General features: G+C 41.9%; 1 protein-coding gene across 5 annotated transcripts in view; it reads left to right on the top strand.

The window, feature by feature from the left end:
• fbxw7 (F-box and WD repeat domain containing 7) overlaps positions 1-20321 on the top strand; it is a 106558-nt gene extending 86237 nt beyond the window's left edge. For all 5 annotated transcript variants that reach the window (XM_086211803.1, XM_086211801.1, XM_086211802.1 and 2 more), the window contains 9 exons: positions 971-1112; positions 4162-4296; positions 5984-6107; positions 6259-6395; positions 6894-7007; positions 11787-11968; positions 13479-13704; positions 15662-15872; positions 17775-20321. In XM_086211803.1, the coding sequence (XP_086067929.1) occupies positions 971-1112; positions 4162-4296; positions 5984-6107; positions 6259-6395; positions 6894-7007; positions 11787-11968; positions 13479-13704; positions 15662-15872; positions 17775-18043 (1540 nt within the window). In that variant the 3' untranslated portion in view covers positions 18044-20321. The remainder of the gene's footprint in view (positions 1-970; positions 1113-4161; positions 4297-5983; positions 6108-6258; positions 6396-6893; positions 7008-11786; positions 11969-13478; positions 13705-15661; positions 15873-17774) is intronic.
• Positions 20322-20664: the final 343 nt, after the last annotated feature.

Genomic DNA, 20664 nt, shown 5'->3' with positions numbered 1-20664 from the left:
CAGTGAGGTAGCACCTTCGAAGTTTTCCCCATACAGTATTAGAAGTTACCAGATCCATGCTCTTTTCAAACTGCTCAAACAGCATTCGGACTCCTATTTCACATGTTGGACTAGGATACGTGTAGAGTATTTGCATCAGGCTGCGCAGTGCTGTCCCTGGTTCTGAATCGAGAGTAGGAGAGCAAGATAAAACACATCACATGAGTTCAGCCTTGCTTGCTTTCAGTGGTTGTAGATTTAATGGTTGTAATTCACATTGTTTTTCATTGAAGCAATCCATAGAAAGGAAAAAAACAAAAGGGATATTTGTTTGTGTGTCTGCGCTGTTTCTCTATGGCTAAAAAAAAAAAAAAAATAGATATGCACCCGTTCACATTTTTCATTTCCGATCCAATCCCAATACACATCTGCTGATACTGATACTGCTTCTGATGCTGGAGCTTTTTTTCTTGAATGTTAGTATTATTATTGTTGTTGGCATTATGTACACAGGTACATCATTGAGCTATTCTAAACCACACAATGCAACTTATTAAAAGAGGAAAAAGACATATATACAAATTCATTAGATATATTCCTAAGAAAATTGATCAATATGTGGATTGAGAGCACCACTCATTATCCTGTCTGTGAATAGACATTTTTATCAGCACCTGATTCCTTATATTTGTGATCAGATATTCCATCTCTGGGGAAAAAATATTATACACATCCTTCATCATAGAATGTCTGCATGAGCAGATCAGAGCAGTTCCCCCGCAGACTTCCCTCGATGATTCCAAACACAAGTCACATGTCATTTAAGGTCAGACTGTCTTTAGAAAATCGGTGAATTCACAGTAGCGGGGTCTAGTTGTCTTCCCCCTCAGAAACCATTGCAACATGCTAATTGTAGTGCAGTTGTCATATTCCTGCTGTTTTCCAATGACTGCTCGATATCCTACTGGGTTTAAAGTTGTTTTATTTGCAGCCCTACAGGAATAGTCCCGTGTCCAGCAACACCCACCACGTTTGGTCACATTAGAACAGCCAATGGTCAGGGGCAACAGAGACGGCGTATCACCTCAATTCAGCCACCCACGGGTCTCCAGGAATGGCTCCGAACATTTCAGGTGAGAACATTTGAGTGTTACTCTATATTTTCCTCCCACTGGCGACTCTGAAGCCATGAACAAAAGCTCATCAAAAAGCAGATGTTGTGCCCAATCAATGTTCACTTAGTCTCAGAGATAATTGCTGCCTTGTTGTTCTGGCCCACCACATTACCATAGGCACTGTTGCGTGGAATTGGAATTAGCCGTACCTGTTCAGACTAAAAGCAGACGTACTGTAGACTCACTGTCTGCTCTTAAAGTTGAACAGATGTTATCTTGTGTGGTCCTCTTTTTGAGAAATTTGAGGTACAGCAGTAGGACAGGAGCCTGTTATTGACCCTGCTAACCTTATCATGTGCTAGACTACATTATCCTCGTAGCATTACTTAGTAGCATAACCTAATATTTGTTATTTATTAGATAATAGGTTACTATGGATTTCATTACCCAAGAGCGCTTCAGCTCATTATTGTTGAATAGCTGGGCCAACCTGTGACACAACTGCTTATTTTACATATATTAGTCCTCAAGCCTGTGTCGACTGTCTTTTAATCTGACTCCTCAACTCCAAACCCTAAATTCTGTACATTCCCCAGTCTGGTCCCAGCCTGTATCTCAGGCTTGGCAGGCTGCAATTCTGTGAAGGTTTTTCTCAAGAAATCCCCGTAGTTGTCTATTTTTAAATGTCACATTAAAAAAGGAGAATCTGAATGGGACGCATGGTCATTCCAATTTCACGTATTTCACTAATACAGCCAATATACAGGCTCATCTGGTTCGATTTCATACGTTTTCGTATAATGAAAATGCGTTTAATTTAAATATATTTCATGCTGGACTTCATCTTAACTGCACTGCACAGCACAGCCAAGCAGTGGTATTACCAGCCTTAAATATTTAATAATTGCCTGTTTAGTGTCCTCATAGCTCAAAGAAACGGCACCTCAGTAGTCTGTTCTTGGTTGCAGTCTTTTTGAAGGCTGGAGAATTAAGCCTCAGATGTATGAAATTAAGAAGGAGTCTTTTTTGGCAGCCACTTGAATGTCTTGAAGTACGTTATCAGCTTGCCTCATCATCATCATCATGATCAGTTGATCAAAACGGTAACACTTGTCCATCAGTGAGCTCGTCCGTGTGTCTCACGTGTTCAAGTACTGTGATCACAAGTTTTAACTCTGGCTTCATGTCAGTGCCAATCCTGAGGTTTGATATTTTTACTTCTTGAAACTTTCATCATCTTTTCACAAAAATTGGGGTCGAGTTAGAGAATCATTTAACATAGGGGATATGGAATATTGTCCAAACGTGATATTATATTAGAGCCCCCCCCCCCCCATAATCAATATTTCCAATACACAATTTTGCTGTTTTGATCGGCTTTACAAAGTAAACGATGAGCTTCATGCTCACAAAATCAAGCATTTGAAGGTGAAAATTATACTTCTCCACTTCTCATTACTATGCAGGACCAATTTAATGAACTCTGATATTAAGTATCTGGCATGTAATTTTCCACACTAAAGCAATAATGGTGATATATGTACTGAAAAAGCGCCTTCTGAATATCGTGCTGTTTTTTTCTCTTTAGTGTCCAGCCCTTGTTAAACAGAGCAAACCTCAGTTCCTTATTCCTGATTAACAGGATATGTCCTTCAAAATGAACCAAAGTTATAAAATTCTCCATCACAGTGGGAAAATGGTCACAGTTGCTAAAATATACTTTGCTATTTCTGGCAACTTGTCCATGTTATTCCAAACACATTATGAATTTCTCATATTTGTCCAGTGGATTACTTTCAGTGTAGGCATGGTTTTCATCTGAAGTGAGGATTGTGAACCTGTGGTGTTTTGGATGATGTACAAATATTATAAAAGAACAAATCATTTTTGGCAGGGAATTGAAGTAACACATCAGTAGCTGTATCGTGGTTAATGGTAGGAGGAGGTCTCTGAATCCCCTGATTTCCTCCAGTGCCAGCATCCCCAGCTACAGCTTTTAACTACCATAACACAGGTTCTTTGCCGTTGCCACATTTTCCATCCAGCGTCGTACTCTGTAATCATTGTTAGTGCTGCACAGAGGGAAAACAACTGCAGCTGTTGGTTCCAGCATGCAGGTCCACTCAGCACACCAACCTTAAATGACTGAATGTACAAGAAGAAGAAATCATTTCTGAAATCAAATAATGCTCTTGACTGATTCTGCTTCCTGACGGTCAGATCTTCCACTCGTGTGTTCGGTGCTTGCCTTGAGCAAGTCTCTCCAGCAGCAGAGGGCACGTAGGGACCATTAATGCGTTTCACGTACACAACACTGAGCAGCATGTTTCCAAGAAGCCGTTCATCAAACTCACACTAAACAAGCTTACATAAGCACACATTGGCCTCTTGTGCGACTGTGGTAATCTGGCACGATTAGCCAATAACGCCCCTTTGCTATGATATCAGTTTGTACCGTACATTACAGCTGCATTGGGTGGTGCAATCCAGATGTGGATGAGCAATGAATATTCCGTTGACACTGTTCAGCTAGTGCATCACCACCTGTGACTGCCCAAAAAGGTTTTCCCTTCATTTTTTAAAGCTTCTAGACAGGAAAGTATGCAATGAAAGCAAGGAGAATGTTTTACAATATAATTCTCTCTGCAATATTTTTCTGATATCACATGAAGAACGAACCTCATAACTGAACAGCTACAGCTGTAAATATGCTACCATGCATGTTTTTAGAAGGTTAGATATGTCGTTACTCCTATAAGATGCTATTAAACTCAAAATCGTATATACCGGTACTTATCTCACAGGATTCCGCATGGTGATCCTAAAATGCAGCAATGTTTCCCTCTTGCCAAATTGTGTAATTGCTCAAAAGCGGATGGAAAGAACATTATGCTAAGCTATGATAAAGGATAATCATGTTTGCATCTCACATAGTTATGGAGCTCATTGCTTTTGATCAGCTCTACTTTTTGTCTAAATCAACAACTGATTTTCATTGCTGATTGCAATATTTTTAACTCAGAGCGTTTAATTGAAAAAGCCATGTCCTTTGTTCTGTGTGTTGTAGAGCTGGACTGGCCCAGAGAAGCTGCTGGCGCTGGATGAGTTGATTGACAGCTGTGAACCCACACAAGTCAAGCATATGATGCAGGTTATTGAGCCGCAGTTTCAACGCGACTTCATCTCCCTGCTGCCCAAAGAGGTGAGATCCAGAATCCATTTCTGTTAACAATCCATAACCTTCTCCCCAGCCTTATTTTCCTCTCCGTTCCTCTGATCCTGACTCTTTTGGGAGACATTGTTCTTGAATGAACAGAGGCTGCAGCCCCACACTGTTGCAGTCCTCCCTCACATCGCTCTTGGGGAACAAAGAGCAGCCTTTGTGGGTGTCTTGTTTTTAACTCTGCATCAAATTTGACAATACTAACAAAGTGCTACCCTGATGATAAGATCGCATAAAGGATTCTTACAAAACAGCCTCAATCCACCGTATCTGGTGTAGCTGATCAAATACTTAACACCTTGTCTTTGCCTGGTGGGTGTTCGGATGAAGGGATTGACAGAGAGTGAGGCAACATGATGCAAGATTTCAAGATGTTAGCACAACTTGCTCCAAAGCCAAACATACAACAGCCCTATGCATGTTCTCAAGCCTCTCCTTTCATGTTGTTTTCTCTTTGCAGTGTCTTCTTTCTTTTTTATCTTGTTCTGGCTGACGTCTTTTGATAATCACAACTCTCCTTTTTGACACAGAAGCTTGACATATATTGAATTGGGCTGTCAAGTAGTTTTTACGGTACATCTTTGTGACTACACTTAAGATTCCAGTTGAAATTGAAACTACAAATAGATTCTCAGAAGGATTTAAAAGCGTTCATAAAACGTTGAAATATCTTTAAACTTGGTAATAACAAGGAGCTTAGATAAGCGTTACAGGAGACTGAGGCTCGTCAAAGTTTGTGACAAGACGTGAGTTGAAATAAACTTGAAACTAAATTGTAAAATGTAAAAAATTAACAGAAAACCTGTTGAATGTACCCCAATGATCTGCATCCTTCTGGCTGTTGTTGAGGGACTCACAGTAGCTTCATAATGTGATGCAGTCTTAGCTTGAGATGTTTTCATTGAGGTTCATGAATAGAAATATCTGGTGACTTGCCATGCCACCGTCCTGGAACTCTTGAAGACCATACTGAATTCATCACACAGTGTGAAATAGGTCATTCTCATCTCAAATTATTGTAACATAATGAAAAAAACATTTACTCAACTGCACCGCCTTAAATGAAGCAGTGAGTTTCACCTTTTAGTGTTGAAGCAGAGCTGTCACGTGGTGTAGCAATCGTGGTTAATACATTACAGAATCAGTGTAGTATTTAATGCAGTAGTTCCACACTTAAATCTACTTTTTTCCAGTTATGTTTCTGTTTTCATATGTTAAAAAAAACAAACAAAAAAAACAAGATATCCAGTGTTTAGTTGCTTAGGATGGCAGATTTGTACTCATTATACTAGTTTTTGTGTTCTTTTTCGCTGGTTCTGGCTAACAAAATTGCAGTTCTGGCAATATTACCTGCTGTGGGAAGCTTCTATCGTACATCTTTTTTGTTTAGCTTTCATTTAAATGTGAATTCAATTCTATGGCATCTCTGTTGTTAATCCTTCTGAGTTGGATTCACGCTGTTGATATTACACACACACACACACACACACACACACACACACACACTTTGTCAAGTGTGCATTTTGGTTTTATTATTTCAAAATTGAACCCCCCTCTCCCAAGGTATTTATACTGTCTTATACGTGGCGCTGTAGTGAATAATAGGTCCTCTTTGTATTGCTTTTTCCATTTACACCTTTCACATTTCATTCTCATCTGTCAACAGCTGGCTTTGTATGTGCTGTCATTCCTGGAACCCAAGGACCTTCTCCAAGCAGCCCAGACGTGTCGCTACTGGCGCATCCTTGCTGAAGATAACTTGTTGTGGAGGGAGAAATGTAGAGAAGAAGGTGAGCGTAAACTCTCTTCAGGAATCATCCAGTGGCAGGAGTCAGGAGCTGTTGCTGTGCTCAAACTCTTGGTTGTTCCTAGTTTAAAATAAACTATTCGAGTAGGATCTTCACCGTTTAGTCCACTTAGTTTCTTTCTCTCTCCTAACAGGCATCGATGAGCCTTTGCCCCTGAAGAAAAGGAAAATCGTCAAGCCTGGCTTCACTCACAGCCCCTGGAAGAGTGCCTACATCAGGCAGCACAGAATAGACACTAACTGGAGGAGAGGGGACCTCAAATCACCCAAGGTAGCATTGTCCTCCAAACTTTAATCCCCCTCAGGATAGCCTGTGCTCAGCTGATCCCTAGATATCTGATACCTAATGTCTTTTAGTCAGAAAAAAGGTGGATCACAAAAGATCTGAAGCTTGGAGTTGATTGATGCAGGATTATCCTATTTTCCTGAAGTCTGTGGGTTTCATTTGCCATAAAGCATGACGAACATGTCAGCACTCATCCTGAATGTGCACATGTGAAAGAGCTCCTGGCCATTGATAGCTAGAATAGATTACACACACGTACAGCTTTTGTTTAAGTATATACCTGCAGCACATGATGACATTTCCTTTTTATATCCTTTTTACTTCGATATATATATATATATATATATATATATATATATATATATATATATATATATATATATAAACCACTAGGGACTTGTCATTTTCAGCACCACACACTTTACTGTTCCACATCTACTTCCTCTTCTCATTTCATCTCTTGTCCTATGCTCCATCCCATAGGTGTTGAAAGGTCATGATGACCATGTGATCACCTGCCTCCAATTTTGTGGCAATCGCATCGTCAGTGGCTCTGATGACAACACGCTTAAAGTCTGGTCCGCTATCACAGGAAAGGTAAGGGTTAACTACTCTCTCTCTCTCTTTTTTTTTTTTTTTTTTTTTAAACAGCAGCTGCTGTTTTAATATCTGTTTCAGTTTGCTACTCAATAACTTGATTATCAGTGATCAGTAACATTTGCTCTGTTCTGAAAACATCCAGGCGGGATGCCTTTCTATCTGTGTTTTTTTTTTTTCCATCTTACATTTAACCATTTTGCTGACTTGTTACTCAGAACATGTCCTCAAGCAGTGTTAGTATTCAGAGCTGAAGCTAGTGCAGCCACACAGGCCTTGTTGTGCAGCTTTACGCTGTGTATTAAATAGAAAGGCAGTGGTTGTACTGTGGTGTTCAAGGGAGGTTCACAGATTGTCGTAAGTCACTGTGATTTCATGCCACGATGTTGGACTCCATTTTCAACAGAGCTTTTACTTAAAAATCCTCTGTACTGTGTTATTGCATATTTCTGTTTTCCACTCTGCTCCTTGCACGTTTGCTTACCAGAGGACGGAGATGGGGTTGGGACCATAGCTGTGAACTTGCTATTTCACAAAAAATAAAAAGCATTCATAGAAAAGCTCTTAGGCAAATTGGTATTCTCCATGACCACACAGCAGTGGGTTTCTCTTACTGTTTGACCAACGAGCTCATTTTTCATCACCAGAAACAATCATAATAAAGAAAATAAAATTGGCCAACTGGTGATTACATGCGCATCAGTCACAGCATTTCCTGATCTGAACAGAACTGGCCAAGGTCATCCGATAGGCACGAAGCACACATTTTCCCTCCTCCACCCAAGGACTAATATCCAGATGACAGGTTGAGTTACAGCTGCAGTGGCTCCATATTGGCGGTGGAAATCACAATGTGTGTGATGAGTCACATCACCAGCAGCCTCAGCTGCTGTTGTGAAACCGCCCTCCCATTCAGAGTGACATCGGACACATTAAATGCTGTCCTTGGTTTCCACAATGCTAATCTGTTTTAGAATTTATTTTTTTACACGACCCATGAAGAAGAGACGAGCCAAAATCTGTTATTGGTAGGTGCTTTATTCAGAGCACATATCCCCCTCTGTGGATTTCATCTCTTTGCTTCCTGAGCTCTCAACACCGGCGAGAGAGAGGGAGAGAGAGCCCCTCACTGGAGAGGAATGGCCAATTAAGCCTAGTCGACCATTTCGGCGAAGTGGCTGTCAATGCCAGTAAAATTGTAACATAAGAACACAGAAGGATTACAGCACCTGCATGTATTTTCCCTTTCCACTGTCAACATCCTTCACAGTCTTTGCCGGCGAATTTGAGCACTTGATTGCAACATTTTCCCCACTGTTGGTTTGTCCCCTTGAGATGCTGGCTTGTAAAGTGGCTGTCGGTGATCTTGAGGTGGTACACACTTTGTGAGGGCCCTTAGATGAGAGCCTCTGGTGGCTCCCAGTCTATATGGCAATATCCATCCCTTTTTCCCCCTTCATATTTCATATAGCCAAGACTGTAGCAAAGAAAATCCAACCCGGAACCTTGTTTGAAAGAGATTATTAGACCTTGGTTTGTCTTTTAGCTCTCACATAAATCCCCCACCTGAAAGCTCAAGAGACCCCTCTACAGCTCAACTCCGGAACCTGGGTCTTACTCAGATTGGATCAATAAGACATTGCAGCACCACGATTAACAGAGATGTGCAAGTCTGATTTCAGTCTTGAAACCCTCGTTTGAAGCCTAATACCATTAGACAGATGATGTGCTTTGTGGAGATGGTCAGCTTGATTATTGGTTGCTATTCTTTCGTCGGAGAAAGCAGCTGCACAAATCAGTAATGAGTTTGGTGGACATTTAAAGATTACAAGGGTACATCATATCCTTCCTTCTGTCCTTCTCTTCGGAGGAGAGATTTGAAATGTAGTTCTGGCAGCCTGCAACAGGGGTAGAGGATTTAAATTGATAGGATGGAACAAGAAATTGGTCACAGTGTAGACAAAGTGTGCCACCAGTGTTAACATTTCTGCTAGCCGGCTACTTGTGCTCTTCTCCTTCAGGAACCCTCTGTTCAGCCGCTACAATTTATAGCTGTCATAAAGATTCCCCTGTGATGGGACAATGTGGGGTTACATCCCTTTGCAGCTTGAAAATACTCTTTTTAATCTCCACCCACAGAATCCCCAACCTAACTCTAAATGCGGCAGCAGATAGTATGCTGACAAGATCCTAAACAGATGCTCTATCTTTTACAAATGAATTTGCCAGATATCCTTTTTTCTTGTCCACAATTTGCTTGTGTAGCATATGCTTTTCCCGGTTTCTTTTTTTAAGCTCTGTAATCAAAATATCCTATCTTGACTTCTCTTTGAGCGTTGCTTGCATGGACGAGGCTTGATTTTTAAGAATGGATAACCATTATTCATCAGATAATCTAACGCAGTCATGCCCCAAGTTATTTGCTGCCAGTTTTGTTGTGCCTTTGTCTTGATCTAAAAGCAAAAGTGATCCTTCACTATGAGGGACTTATTACATGTTATGTAAATGTAATGGGTTCCACCTCTTAAAGAAGTGGGCTGTTGCTTAGCAATGTGGTAAGACAATACGGGTTTAATTGTGCTGAAACATTACATCACAGATTGTACAAACTCAATAGTTTGAAATGAAAGTGATTCCAGAATACTTTTGGTGATTTACATGTACAGATTTTCAGGCTAGAGAAATTTCAAAAAGCTTGTTTTCCTGCTGTAGCAGTAGCTGCTGCACATGACATGTGGACCTTAGTCTTGTCGCGTCCTCGAGCTGAAGTGAAAGATCTTCCATCCATGCACGCAAACAGCCTTGTGCAACTCTTTGCTTTAAAGGTGTCTGCCTGGTGCTCAACAGAGCAGCTCACGTCCTTGGTGGTTTCTGTCAGTGACGGTCTCAGCTGTCAGGCCAATCTGAGATGGCAGACCTTTTGGACTGCTATCATGCACCGGATGCTCAGACCACTATAATTTTCAAATACATCATTCCATTACTTTTGCACGACACTCAAACATTAACTCATAGACTGATGTCTAATCTGCAGCATCATTAAGGGGACACACTGCTACTCTAGTGTTGATTCTCATTTTTCTTTTCTTTTTCTTTCTGATGCGCTATCGTCAGTTTTTGCAGTTGCAGGGGAAAGCATGCCAAGCGAAGCACTTTCATATCTGCATTGTGTTGGTTCAGTTAGATAAAATGTCTTAACAGAAAATAAAGGAGGTGAAAAAAACAGCAAAGATTCTTATCACTGCCCAAGATCATTACTTGTACTTTCCAGTGGACACTGAGCCAGAGCACCAGAACAGGAAGACAGACTGTGTTTTGGTTATTGTTGAGTGCCTTTGATTAAACTGTCATTTCAGTTTGTTAGGGTACCTCAGGTTGCTGTTTAAAGTAAAGCTCTGCACCTAAAACCCTGTGTATGTGTAATATCATTGTATCGCTAGAGCATTGTGGATTCTTTTTTTTTTTTCCAAAAGAGAAAGTATTGTATAATGAAAAACATATTAAAAAAACAACAACAACCGTGTGTTCAAAAGAAGGTCCTCCACTGGTTCATTTTAAGAGTGCTAATCTTCCTTCACTGTCAAAGACTATTGGTCTATGTTTGTTTCAGCAGCAAATAAAGACACCTAAGCTCATCATTTCAGATACTCTTTTCTTCCCACGCAGTGTTTTTGAGTGGGCTCTAATCACACACTGCGATTCTTCTTGGAACCTCAACCACTGGCTTTGATTCTCTATAGAAAATGCATCCTCGAGTTTTATTACAATAAACTGCAGACCTTTAGTTAAGTCTTGCACAGAAAGTGTAAACATGTGGAAGATAAATGCTAAAGAGAAGATTCTGAATAATCCCAAAGATGCTTCATGCAATTACTGTGATGTACAATAAGCAAATTTAGTCAAATGTTGTCCCAGTTGCTGCATAAAGCTGAGAAAAGGGAACGAGGTGATAAAACAAAAGAGACATTTAACACCGTAGTGGGGTTGATCGTACGGTCATGCCATATCAGCCCAGAGTTAATGAAGTGATTGTCTTTATCACAGGACAGAGACTTAAGACGGGCTGCGGCGTCATCTTCCGTTCTCTCTCATTGCAATAAAACCTCTTGCCCTGCACCGCCATTCACTGTTCAACAGCTTATCAGCTAGAGTCAGGGGTTACATGTACACTTCAGCAACGCAACACTCGCAACCTGACATAACCACGGCGCTCTCCGCCAACCACTTCCACAATTTGCTCATCTCCTTTCCTCACAGAATATGAATTCAATGCATTTAAGATAATTAAACTGAGGGACAAATGAGACAAACTGTGGAGACGTAAATTCAATTGATCAGAAAGATTTCCATAAGTGCTGTAATCAATAGCTAATCTACCATCCCTAATGAGGATGAATGGGCACATTTCTTTATTGAAGACGGTTGTCAACCTCTTCTGCAGAGAGAAGGAATGGCCTTTTTCCAATAGATAAGTAAAAGCAATTATAAAAGTCTGGGTAGAGCTCAGAGATTTTGTCCCACTGCAGCAGTAAGTATGAAAAACTGCTCTGCTTTCCCTTAAAAGATCACAGAAATTTCATTGCACTTGTTTTATTTCTACTCGGAAAGAACAGGAGGGTCACACAGGGAATGAAAATACCAGTTGTGATGTTATATGCAAGTCTTGAAATGAAATCACCCCCCAGAACAACTCAACCATGTTTTTGATTTTTATTTTTTTTTTCCCCCGTCGGTAGCAGTGAGGAATGTACTGACACTCTTCTTCTCTGATCTGTGCAGTGTCTGCGGACGTTGGTGGGCCACACAGGTGGCGTGTGGTCATCCCAGATGCGAGACAACATTATTATCAGCGGCTCCACCGACCGCACGCTCAAGGTTTGGAACGCAGAGACAGGAGAATGTATCCACACCCTCTATGGGCATACCTCAACAGTGCGCTGCATGCACCTACATGAGAAAAGGTATGGCGCAATCGCTTCGAAACACATCTGTGCAGTGTTTATGGCAACACAGCAGAATATTAATAACTCTCAAACTGAAGTAAATCTTTGATTGATTTAGTTTACTGTATTTGAATCTACAGCTGCATGAAGGATAAAGGATTTTAATTATTTATAAACAAAATGCTTAAAATTCTTGCTTGTTTTTACTTTCTAAATGTGACGCTTTCTTTGGATTAAAAAAAGAGAAACTAGTTAACAAAAGAATATCAAAAGAATAACAAAAACATCCCAAAATTAGCAGATATAAGTGAATAAATCTTTAATTTGTCGTCTTCTTAAATGGATTGCAGACATCATATATATATATATATATATATATATATATATATATATATATATATTTATATATATATTTATATATATATATATATATATATATATATATATATATATATATATATATATATATATATATATATATATATATATATATATATAAGCTTTCTTGCACAGATTTAGATGAAATTGTTATGGCCACTTGTAGTACGTTAAATAAGCAGCTGCCACTAGACCGTTAGTTTAGCTTAAAGAGTAGAAGTGGGGGGGGAACAGCAAGCCTGGCTCCATCCAAGAATAGCATCCACCTACACCTCTAAACTGACTATACAACAGATATCTGGTTTGTTTGCTGCAAGTGCATTTTCCCCAAAAGTAGGAACTTTTCATTTAATATCCCACATGCCCTGTTATATAACTGCCACCTTGACAGCGATCCTACAAGCAAAAAGAGCATCACAGCAACACCATAAGAGCAGGGACAGTATCTCAATGGAAGAGAGCTTGTGGTCTCATAGTGATTAAACAGACCCTGCGAGCCATCTTTAAGTGAACGGCTGCTCACTCATTCACTCACTATTACACTTGGGAGACTCAAAAGTGCTCTTTTCGCCTAAGGGCCCACCGAGGTTTTGTGTAGCATTTGATTACTCACTTAGTGGGAACACTGTGAGCTGCAGGCGGATAGTGAATAACATCTTGGTGATTTCTATGTAGAACCTTGAGGCATTTTTATAACAACGGAGCATTGCTGCATGTATCTGCAGCGTGTTTTTATTCTAATTCACCACCCTTATGACGAAGATGAATAAATGGTAAGGAATGTGTTCTGTCAATCAGTGACCAAAGTTGTTTTATTTTGGAATGTTAAGACTTGGGAGGCAAGCTTCCTTCGTCCTGGGAGAGAACAACAACGCTCGAGGGCCACATGTTGAGTTTCAAATTTGTTTTGCACATACAAGTACAAACATGAGTGTGCTGCTGCAGGTTACATGTTGCCAAAGGAGTAACAGAAAATGTTCATACCTATGTAATTATTCTGTGAGTGAAGCTGTAGCAGTAGTATTGAGCATCAGATTACTTGAGGGAGACATTCCTTTTGCGAGAAAGTGCAGCTCAACAATAAAGACCTGATATTGAAATCGCCACTCCCGCCGCATACGTACAACTCTGGCTTTGTCTTCTTCTTCAGGGTGGTCAGTGGCTCCCGTGACGCCACACTGCGCGTCTGGGACATTGAGACAGGTCAGTGTTTACACGTTCTCATGGGCCACGTGGCGGCAGTGCGCTGTGTCCAGTACGATGGAAGACGGGTGGTCAGCGGTGCCTATGACTTCATGGTCAAAGTGTGGGACCCTGAAACGGAGACCTGCCTCCACACGCTGCAGGGCCACACCAACAGAGTTTACTCATTACAGGTGAGCGCATTCAGTCGGTGGGAGGAAAACTAGCTTGAGCAATAAACGTTAAAAATGTGGAATTCAACTCCTGTTTTGAAGTTTATCCACCTTGTTGGGTGTGTTTAGTAACCGTCAACATTGCCGCCACCCACCACCACCCACTCGGAATGTTATGTGTGAACCTTACTGCAAGCAAGCTTGCAGTTAACCGTCATCGTAGCAGTTAGTAGAAGGGTTTTTTTTATCCACGCAAACCTAAACAAACACTAAGGATTTGCAAAAAGTTGATTCACATCAGAACTGTGATCGTATCACTCCATGAGGAAAAAAAACCCCACAAGATTTCAAAAATCCATTCAACTGTGTTTTTTTTACATTTTTTTCCTAACATGGGTTTATGTTGCTAATCCTGTCAATGGCTTCATGCTCAATGAATGCAATACCCAAATGTACCCTTGACTTATCAAAACTGTCCATCAATATGTTTGTTTTTTTTTAAATTGAAAATTAATTTTGAATCGAATTATGACTTCAAGACTTGAATCAGTAGTTTTTCAGTCACACAGTCCTAGAAAACATTTCTGGCTCATACTTAGATGTTTCACATAGATTTATGCAGGAACCTGATGTGGTCAGGTGGTGGAGCAGCATCAGTCCCTCCCCACGTTTGTGGGAGTGTTCAGTTTCAAGATTTTTTTTTTTCCCAACGCTGCCACTCAAACACTGTGACATCACCCTCTACTGGATGCCAACTCATAAACATATATCACATCATCTTCAGTGACCTTGTGAAATTCATCCGCACATTGTGTAGTTGGTGTGTGCTTCATGTAACACCTGTGACCATTCCTCTTGAAACCTATCAATATAAACTCCCTTTTGACCTTGGTTGTTATGGTAACTAACATTTTGGAAGGAGAATGAGCTACACAGAAGACAATGAGCTACTGGTCTATGAGAGGAAGGAAATTCCTCCTCCCTCCTCCCTTTTTGAGATCAACACAGTCTCTAACTACCTCGACACTTAATCAGGGTCAAGTCTGGATAATCCTCAGAGTGAAAGCATAGCTGTCAATCAAAATATGATGTCAATCATCATGCAAATCAACAACAAACATTATACAATTGTGAGTAATCAACAGTTACACTCTGCACCAATCAACTAATTTAGGGGCCCCCCTTTGGGCATAAACATGGCTCAGCAGATCCGAACACCTCCTTCTCCTTATTTAGTGATGAACACCAGCAGGTTCCCTCACCATTGCATTTAAAGGGGTACACCAGACATTAGTGGACTTGGTTCATTGTTATTCAGCTAGTTACGTGTGAGTGAGCATGAGGTTTAATCCAAGTGTTGGTGGAGGCTCATAGATGCTTTTGCAGCGTTGTTTCCTGAGTCCGTACAGCAGCGATGACGAATAGAAGGTATTGTAGTACATGTTGAGAATGTAACGCACTACTCAGGTGAAGTCAGAGCAGCCGTTGTTTAAAAACATAAACCAACCATATCCGTGTCAAAATGCCCTGCTCTGCTCAAACAGTTCATAACCCTTTTCCTGGAATTATTTGTTTTATATTAACCATTAATAATTTAAGATGCCTCTCAGCATAAAGGTGTGGGGTTGTTGTTTGTGTGAAAAATGTAAATCCTCTGTGTCCTCTGCGATGTCCTCTCACCCACTCTGTGTGATGACGGTGCATGGTGCCATCACCCTCCGAGAGGCTGTTTACTGCGCTGATAGATGGGTTTGTGTTTCATGCTGCATCGTTAGCTTTTTAAAACCCTCTACTGCAGCGAACGACTAGAAAGGCTCTCAGAAATCAATGACATTCCTTCATTTCTATTCAGTTCCATCTTGAGATTGTTAATAGAAGCAGAGCCACCAGCTAGAAGGGTGAGGGGTGATCCTAACCTGATCTGGAGACAGGCAGCTCTAAAATAGTCCCTCGAGCTGAACTCTTCTTCTGCTTTTAGTTTGATGGGATCCACGTGGTGAGCGGCTCACTGGACACATCTATAAGGGTCTGGGACGTGGAGACGGGCAACTGCATCCACACGCTAACAGGACATCAGTCCCTCACCAGCGGCATGGAGCTCAAAGACAACATCCTGGTCTCGGGCAACGCAGACTCCACTGTCAAGATCTGGGACATCAAGACGGGCCAGTGCCTGCAAACACTGCAAGGTGAGTCCACACAGCTGCGTCAGCCATGTGCAAATGCTTGTCTACACATATATTTCATTGTGTTCTTTACTTGTCACTGCAGTGTGTGTGTGTGTGTGTGGCTCTGAGCGCTGGCCCCCGAGCAGGTGTAAATCACTCTTTATTGACTGATCAGAAAAATGGTTCAGGACCAGCGTTGGAGGAGCAGGAGGCAAATGTTCCCACTGTGTGTGACCTTTATGATGAAACTGACATGATTGCTCAGAGCTCTGATGTACAGTGACTGTTATTTTAGACGGACAAGGGCTCAAGTGAGACTTCATTGTGTGTTGCACCTGAAAAGGTGTTAAAATGAGCTCTGCCGGAGGAATACCTGGTACTGTAAAAACACACAGCTAGTGATTTCATTTGACCTGAGAATGAATGTCGATTGTAGCCTCTCCCACGAGAGTGAAAATCCACATATTGCTGGGGTTTTGTCCAGTGTTAAAGGGTTATATTTGTTTAAGGAACGTACACCTTGGCCGTCTACTGGTAGAGATTAGTCACATTTCCTTTGTAAACAGTTGGAACTCCATTTGCAGCACTGCTGCCTCCCAGGAAGTAAGAAATCCTCTGCTGTAAAGCACCAGCCACAGTGCCCCACCCCTCAGTGCCCTCATTAGCAAACTACAACTGTGTACACTGGTCCTACAAACACACCCGCTCAACAAAGGGATGCCCCGGCGTGAGCCTGAAAAGACAGGGAGGGATAAGACTGGGGGAGGATGGTTGTGTGCCTAGTGGAGAGGGGGTGCCTACAGTGAGGGCAGGGGAGCTTTGTAGGTCACATAATTAGGTCAGCGGACAATTTCTGCTATTCATTAAAGTGTTTGATAAGACAATAGGTCAACAACAAGGCCATCGAGTTCGCTATAGGTAATGATGCTGGAGCCTTCTTTGTTGTGGTAATAGAGGGAGGAGAGAGACAGGAATGTTTGGGGTCTGGTGCGCCGCAGTGTTGTATAGTCACACAGCCTTTGAACTAACCAGAGACAGAAATGGAAAAGATGTGAGAGCTTGTTGACGGTGAGATTTCCACAATTTCTCTCTGCAATTGGATTGTGAAAGCGAGAATCAATTAAATGTGTGTGAAGGAGAGACGCTAAAGCAACCTCACTGAAGCTGTTGATTTGCCAGCACTTGAATTCTGCACTTGTTGTGTTTATGTCGCCATAATTGATTCAATTAAGATATCATTTTCAAGCCCTCAGGGAAATCTTAAGTCATGGCTCACGTACAGTCGCAAATAAAGTCAGCTCAGTGAAGGCAGTAAGAGGCGCTATCTCTGCTGTAACTGTGGCTTCCTGTCAGCACACAAACACACACACCAGTCGTAGGTGTCGTTGGAGCTGCTTAGCCTCTCTGACAGTGACACGCCTGAGCCGTGCTGTATTACTGCATCCCTTTGGAAACCTGCCTACGGTCACAGCAGACTGTCACAACAGCTTTTGGGTGAAGCCGGTTTCCGCTCGTGTCGCAGGCTTGCAGAGGTTTTTGTTTTGAATTCATTATTGTATAGCTGTTTTCTTTGTAACACCACTCACATTCACACCTCCACTACTGCCACCTCTCAGAAAAAAAGGACCTGCTGACACTCGTTATCACCAAAAGCAATAAAATATGAAGATGAGTTCGACTGATTTCTCAAATCGACAGCTTTTTATGACATCGGGTTATGCTATTAAGTACACAGCCGACGTATTGGTCGTGGCCCCCAGAAGGCCTGTGAAGGTACTGCAGGTGGTCTCTTGACTGGTCGTGTATGTGAAGTAAACTTCTTTTCATGTTCAGTTTTGTTATTACTTCTGTCTTGTGTTTGATCAAAGGTGTGGCAGAGTTTTGGCACAGTCTCTTCTAACCTGTCTGTGTTTTTGTGTCCAGGTCCCCACAAGCACCAGAGCGCCGTCACGTGCCTGCAATTCAACAAGAACTTTGTCATCACGAGCTCGGACGATGGCACAGTTAAACTGTGGGACCTGAAGACGGGCGAGTTTATCCGTAACCTGGTGACTCTGGAGAGCGGCGGCAGCGGCGGTGTGGTCTGGCGCATCCGAGCCTCCAACACCAAGCTGGTGTGTGCGGTGGGCAGCCGCAACGGCACAGAGGAAACAAAGCTGCTGGTGCTAGACTTTGACGTGGACATGAAATGAAGGGGATGTGGTGGGAAGGATGAAAGGAGCAACGCGTGGAGAGGAAGGAAAAGAGAGGGAATGGGAGATGAGGCACCTAGAAAGCGGTGGGCCACAGCCCTGAACTCTTCACCCGGACTCGCTAATTTACAACCACCACTACTACCAGTGGGCCCTCCAGTCCTTTACCATTATCTCCCCCATCCCCTTCTGGGCAAATGTTACTGACAAAGCCACAGACCCTCACGTGTGCTCAGCCCCTGCTTTCGACCCCCTACCACCAGTACGAGGTGGAATCTGAGGGGATTGGGCTGGAAATGGGGCTGGGGGGGGGGCAAGACCAATCTGTCCTTTGATTGGCTGGGAAAGAGATGAGGAGAAAAGAGAGGAAGGAAGCAACGACTGAACTCTTCTGAAGTGGCTCTCCACCCTTTCGGTAGAGGGACGCTTCGCACAGAGACTTGGTTTCGCTCAAGCCAGACAGATTTTGAGATGTACAGAGATATATTATTTTTTAAAAGACCCCCTACACCCCTCCCCTCCCATCAGCGTGCGCCCACAAACACACACATACACTCAAACAGCCAACCGGCAAGTGTAAAACATTGACCGTAGGAAGTAATTGAGGAAGGTGGGAGACATTAAGAGATGAATTTCCACACAGTTACACCTTACAAGCTGCTTGATGTAGACCAGAGGAAGAGGTGGAGGGTTCGGCCTGTAATCAGGCTCGTTTCTTGTCACTCCATTTCCGTTTTTATTGTTCTCCACTTGGTTTTTGTAGGTTTTTTTAATCGCACACAAGCGCGCAACTGTGAATTTCAACACCATAATCATATGGAAGGGGTTCCTCGATTGTTTTTGTTTTCTTTTCTTGCCGTTGCCATCAGCAACAAATCCCAGTATTAGAACCTGCTCTCTTTTGGTTTGCTGTCATTATGTCACAAGGTTGTTTTTTTTTTTTTTTTTTAATCTTTTTAAGTTGTTTGTTCTTCCTCTCTGTTTTCTACATACTTGGGTTTGGGGCTGCGTCTCTACATGAACATCAGTGCTGTCCAGAGCTTTTCAGTCTGGCGGGGGTGTTTTCCTCAATGCTGGTGCTGGGAGGAGAGGAATTAAAGTTTCTTTTCTCTCAGCGCTGTGGATCATTGCCCCCACCCCAGCCCCTTCCTCTTTAGTGTTTTTCCCCCCGTGGCCAAACTGTATTTATGCTGCTAGATGAATGGGAAAAAGAGATGGAACTTTAACTTGCTGTGACGTTTTAGTCCCAGGCGAAATTCCAAATTGAACTCTATATGTTCGGACTTACAGAGCAAAGCAAAAGATAACATCCAACATTTTTGTTTTATTTTGTTTGTTTTTGCCACTGAAACTTGAGCCAAACGTGCCTCTACGAGGCTGAGAGGAGGGAGCGTGTCCGACAGATACTGACGGGATTGCCTACAGAGAGAAAAACAAGGGGATGTACACTGTTGGCGTGCGTGTGTGTGTGTGTGCGTGCATGAGTGCGTGTGTTAGCGTGTTAATGGGCAACTTGTAAACACATTCCTTGGGACAAAGCTTTTTCAGCCTGTTCTTTGGGGAAATGTACAAATGCTGTGTGGACTGGCAAAGAAAAAAAAAAAAAACCTAGCAAATGTATCAATTTTAACACGTGAATGAAAGAACTGTCTGTATCCGTGTGTGATTGTTGTTCCATTCAAAGATGTCCGAAGCAACAGAGGAAACCATCACAAGCATCTACTGACAGGTGGAGCTGCCAGGAGTCTTAGTGTTACATGTGTTGCAGTTGAAACCACCGGGGCGGCTGCCCTGCACTGCTAGCAGCCTCATGGATTATCAGTGGGAAAACATACAAACACAACGGCAACAAAAGGTGAACAGAAACATTGTAGCCAAACGAAAATCGTCTCAATCTCCAAAAGTCACAACTCAAGCTGAACTGTGAAAGTGGTATAACACTGTATATTAAAAAAGAAAATAGAAAACAATCTTGCTCTTTCTCCTCTCGTTGTTTTCTCCCTCTGTTTAATTTATGATCTGGTTTGAGAAATCAGATTTGTTGCAGGTGTTTTATTTTTTCAGTTCATGTAAACTGCCTGGCAAAACAGAAAACAGACAGAAAAAAAACCTTAAAGGGATTGTGTATTTGTTTGATTCACTTAGAATTTTATTTTCTTATAACTTAAGTGCAATAAAATGTGGGTTTTTCTTTTTTCATTTCAAGCATATCAGTTGTCTGTTTTTGTTACCTGTGTGAAGGCATCTTCTGTGTTCAATAAAGCAAATTATTTGGTTACTTAAACCCGCGAGGGACTAGTTTGAGCATTTTACCACGGCGCCGCTTTATTAGGCCAAATTGATCAGAACCCTCGTTCGTTGTGTTCTGCGAACAGAACATGTTTGAACACCGCTTCCTTCATTAGGATGTTTGCTGCGTTCAAACAGTTGAGGTTTGTTTTTTTTATTTATTTAATCCATTCTGACTGTTTCAGTTCAACCCCTCAGCAGGAAAACTGCAAATACACCCTCGGCTCTGTCTCTGACAGTATTTTGCAGGATATTAACGTGGGTAGCTACAATCCAAAAACACAAATAATCCCAGAAGTGAGGCCTCAGGGGTGTATTTCTAATCTAATGCG

The sequence above is a fragment of the Aulostomus chinensis genome, chromosome 8 (genome assembly GCF_037954235.1).
Source record: "Aulostomus chinensis isolate RoL2024-O1b breed Wild chromosome 8, RoL_Achi_v1.0, whole genome shotgun sequence".
In the NCBI taxonomy this organism is placed as follows: domain Eukaryota; kingdom Metazoa; phylum Chordata; class Actinopteri; order Syngnathiformes; family Aulostomidae; genus Aulostomus; species Aulostomus chinensis.
Note: the sequence above shows the minus strand (reverse complement) of the source record. Positions and strands in the feature narration are given on the sequence as shown.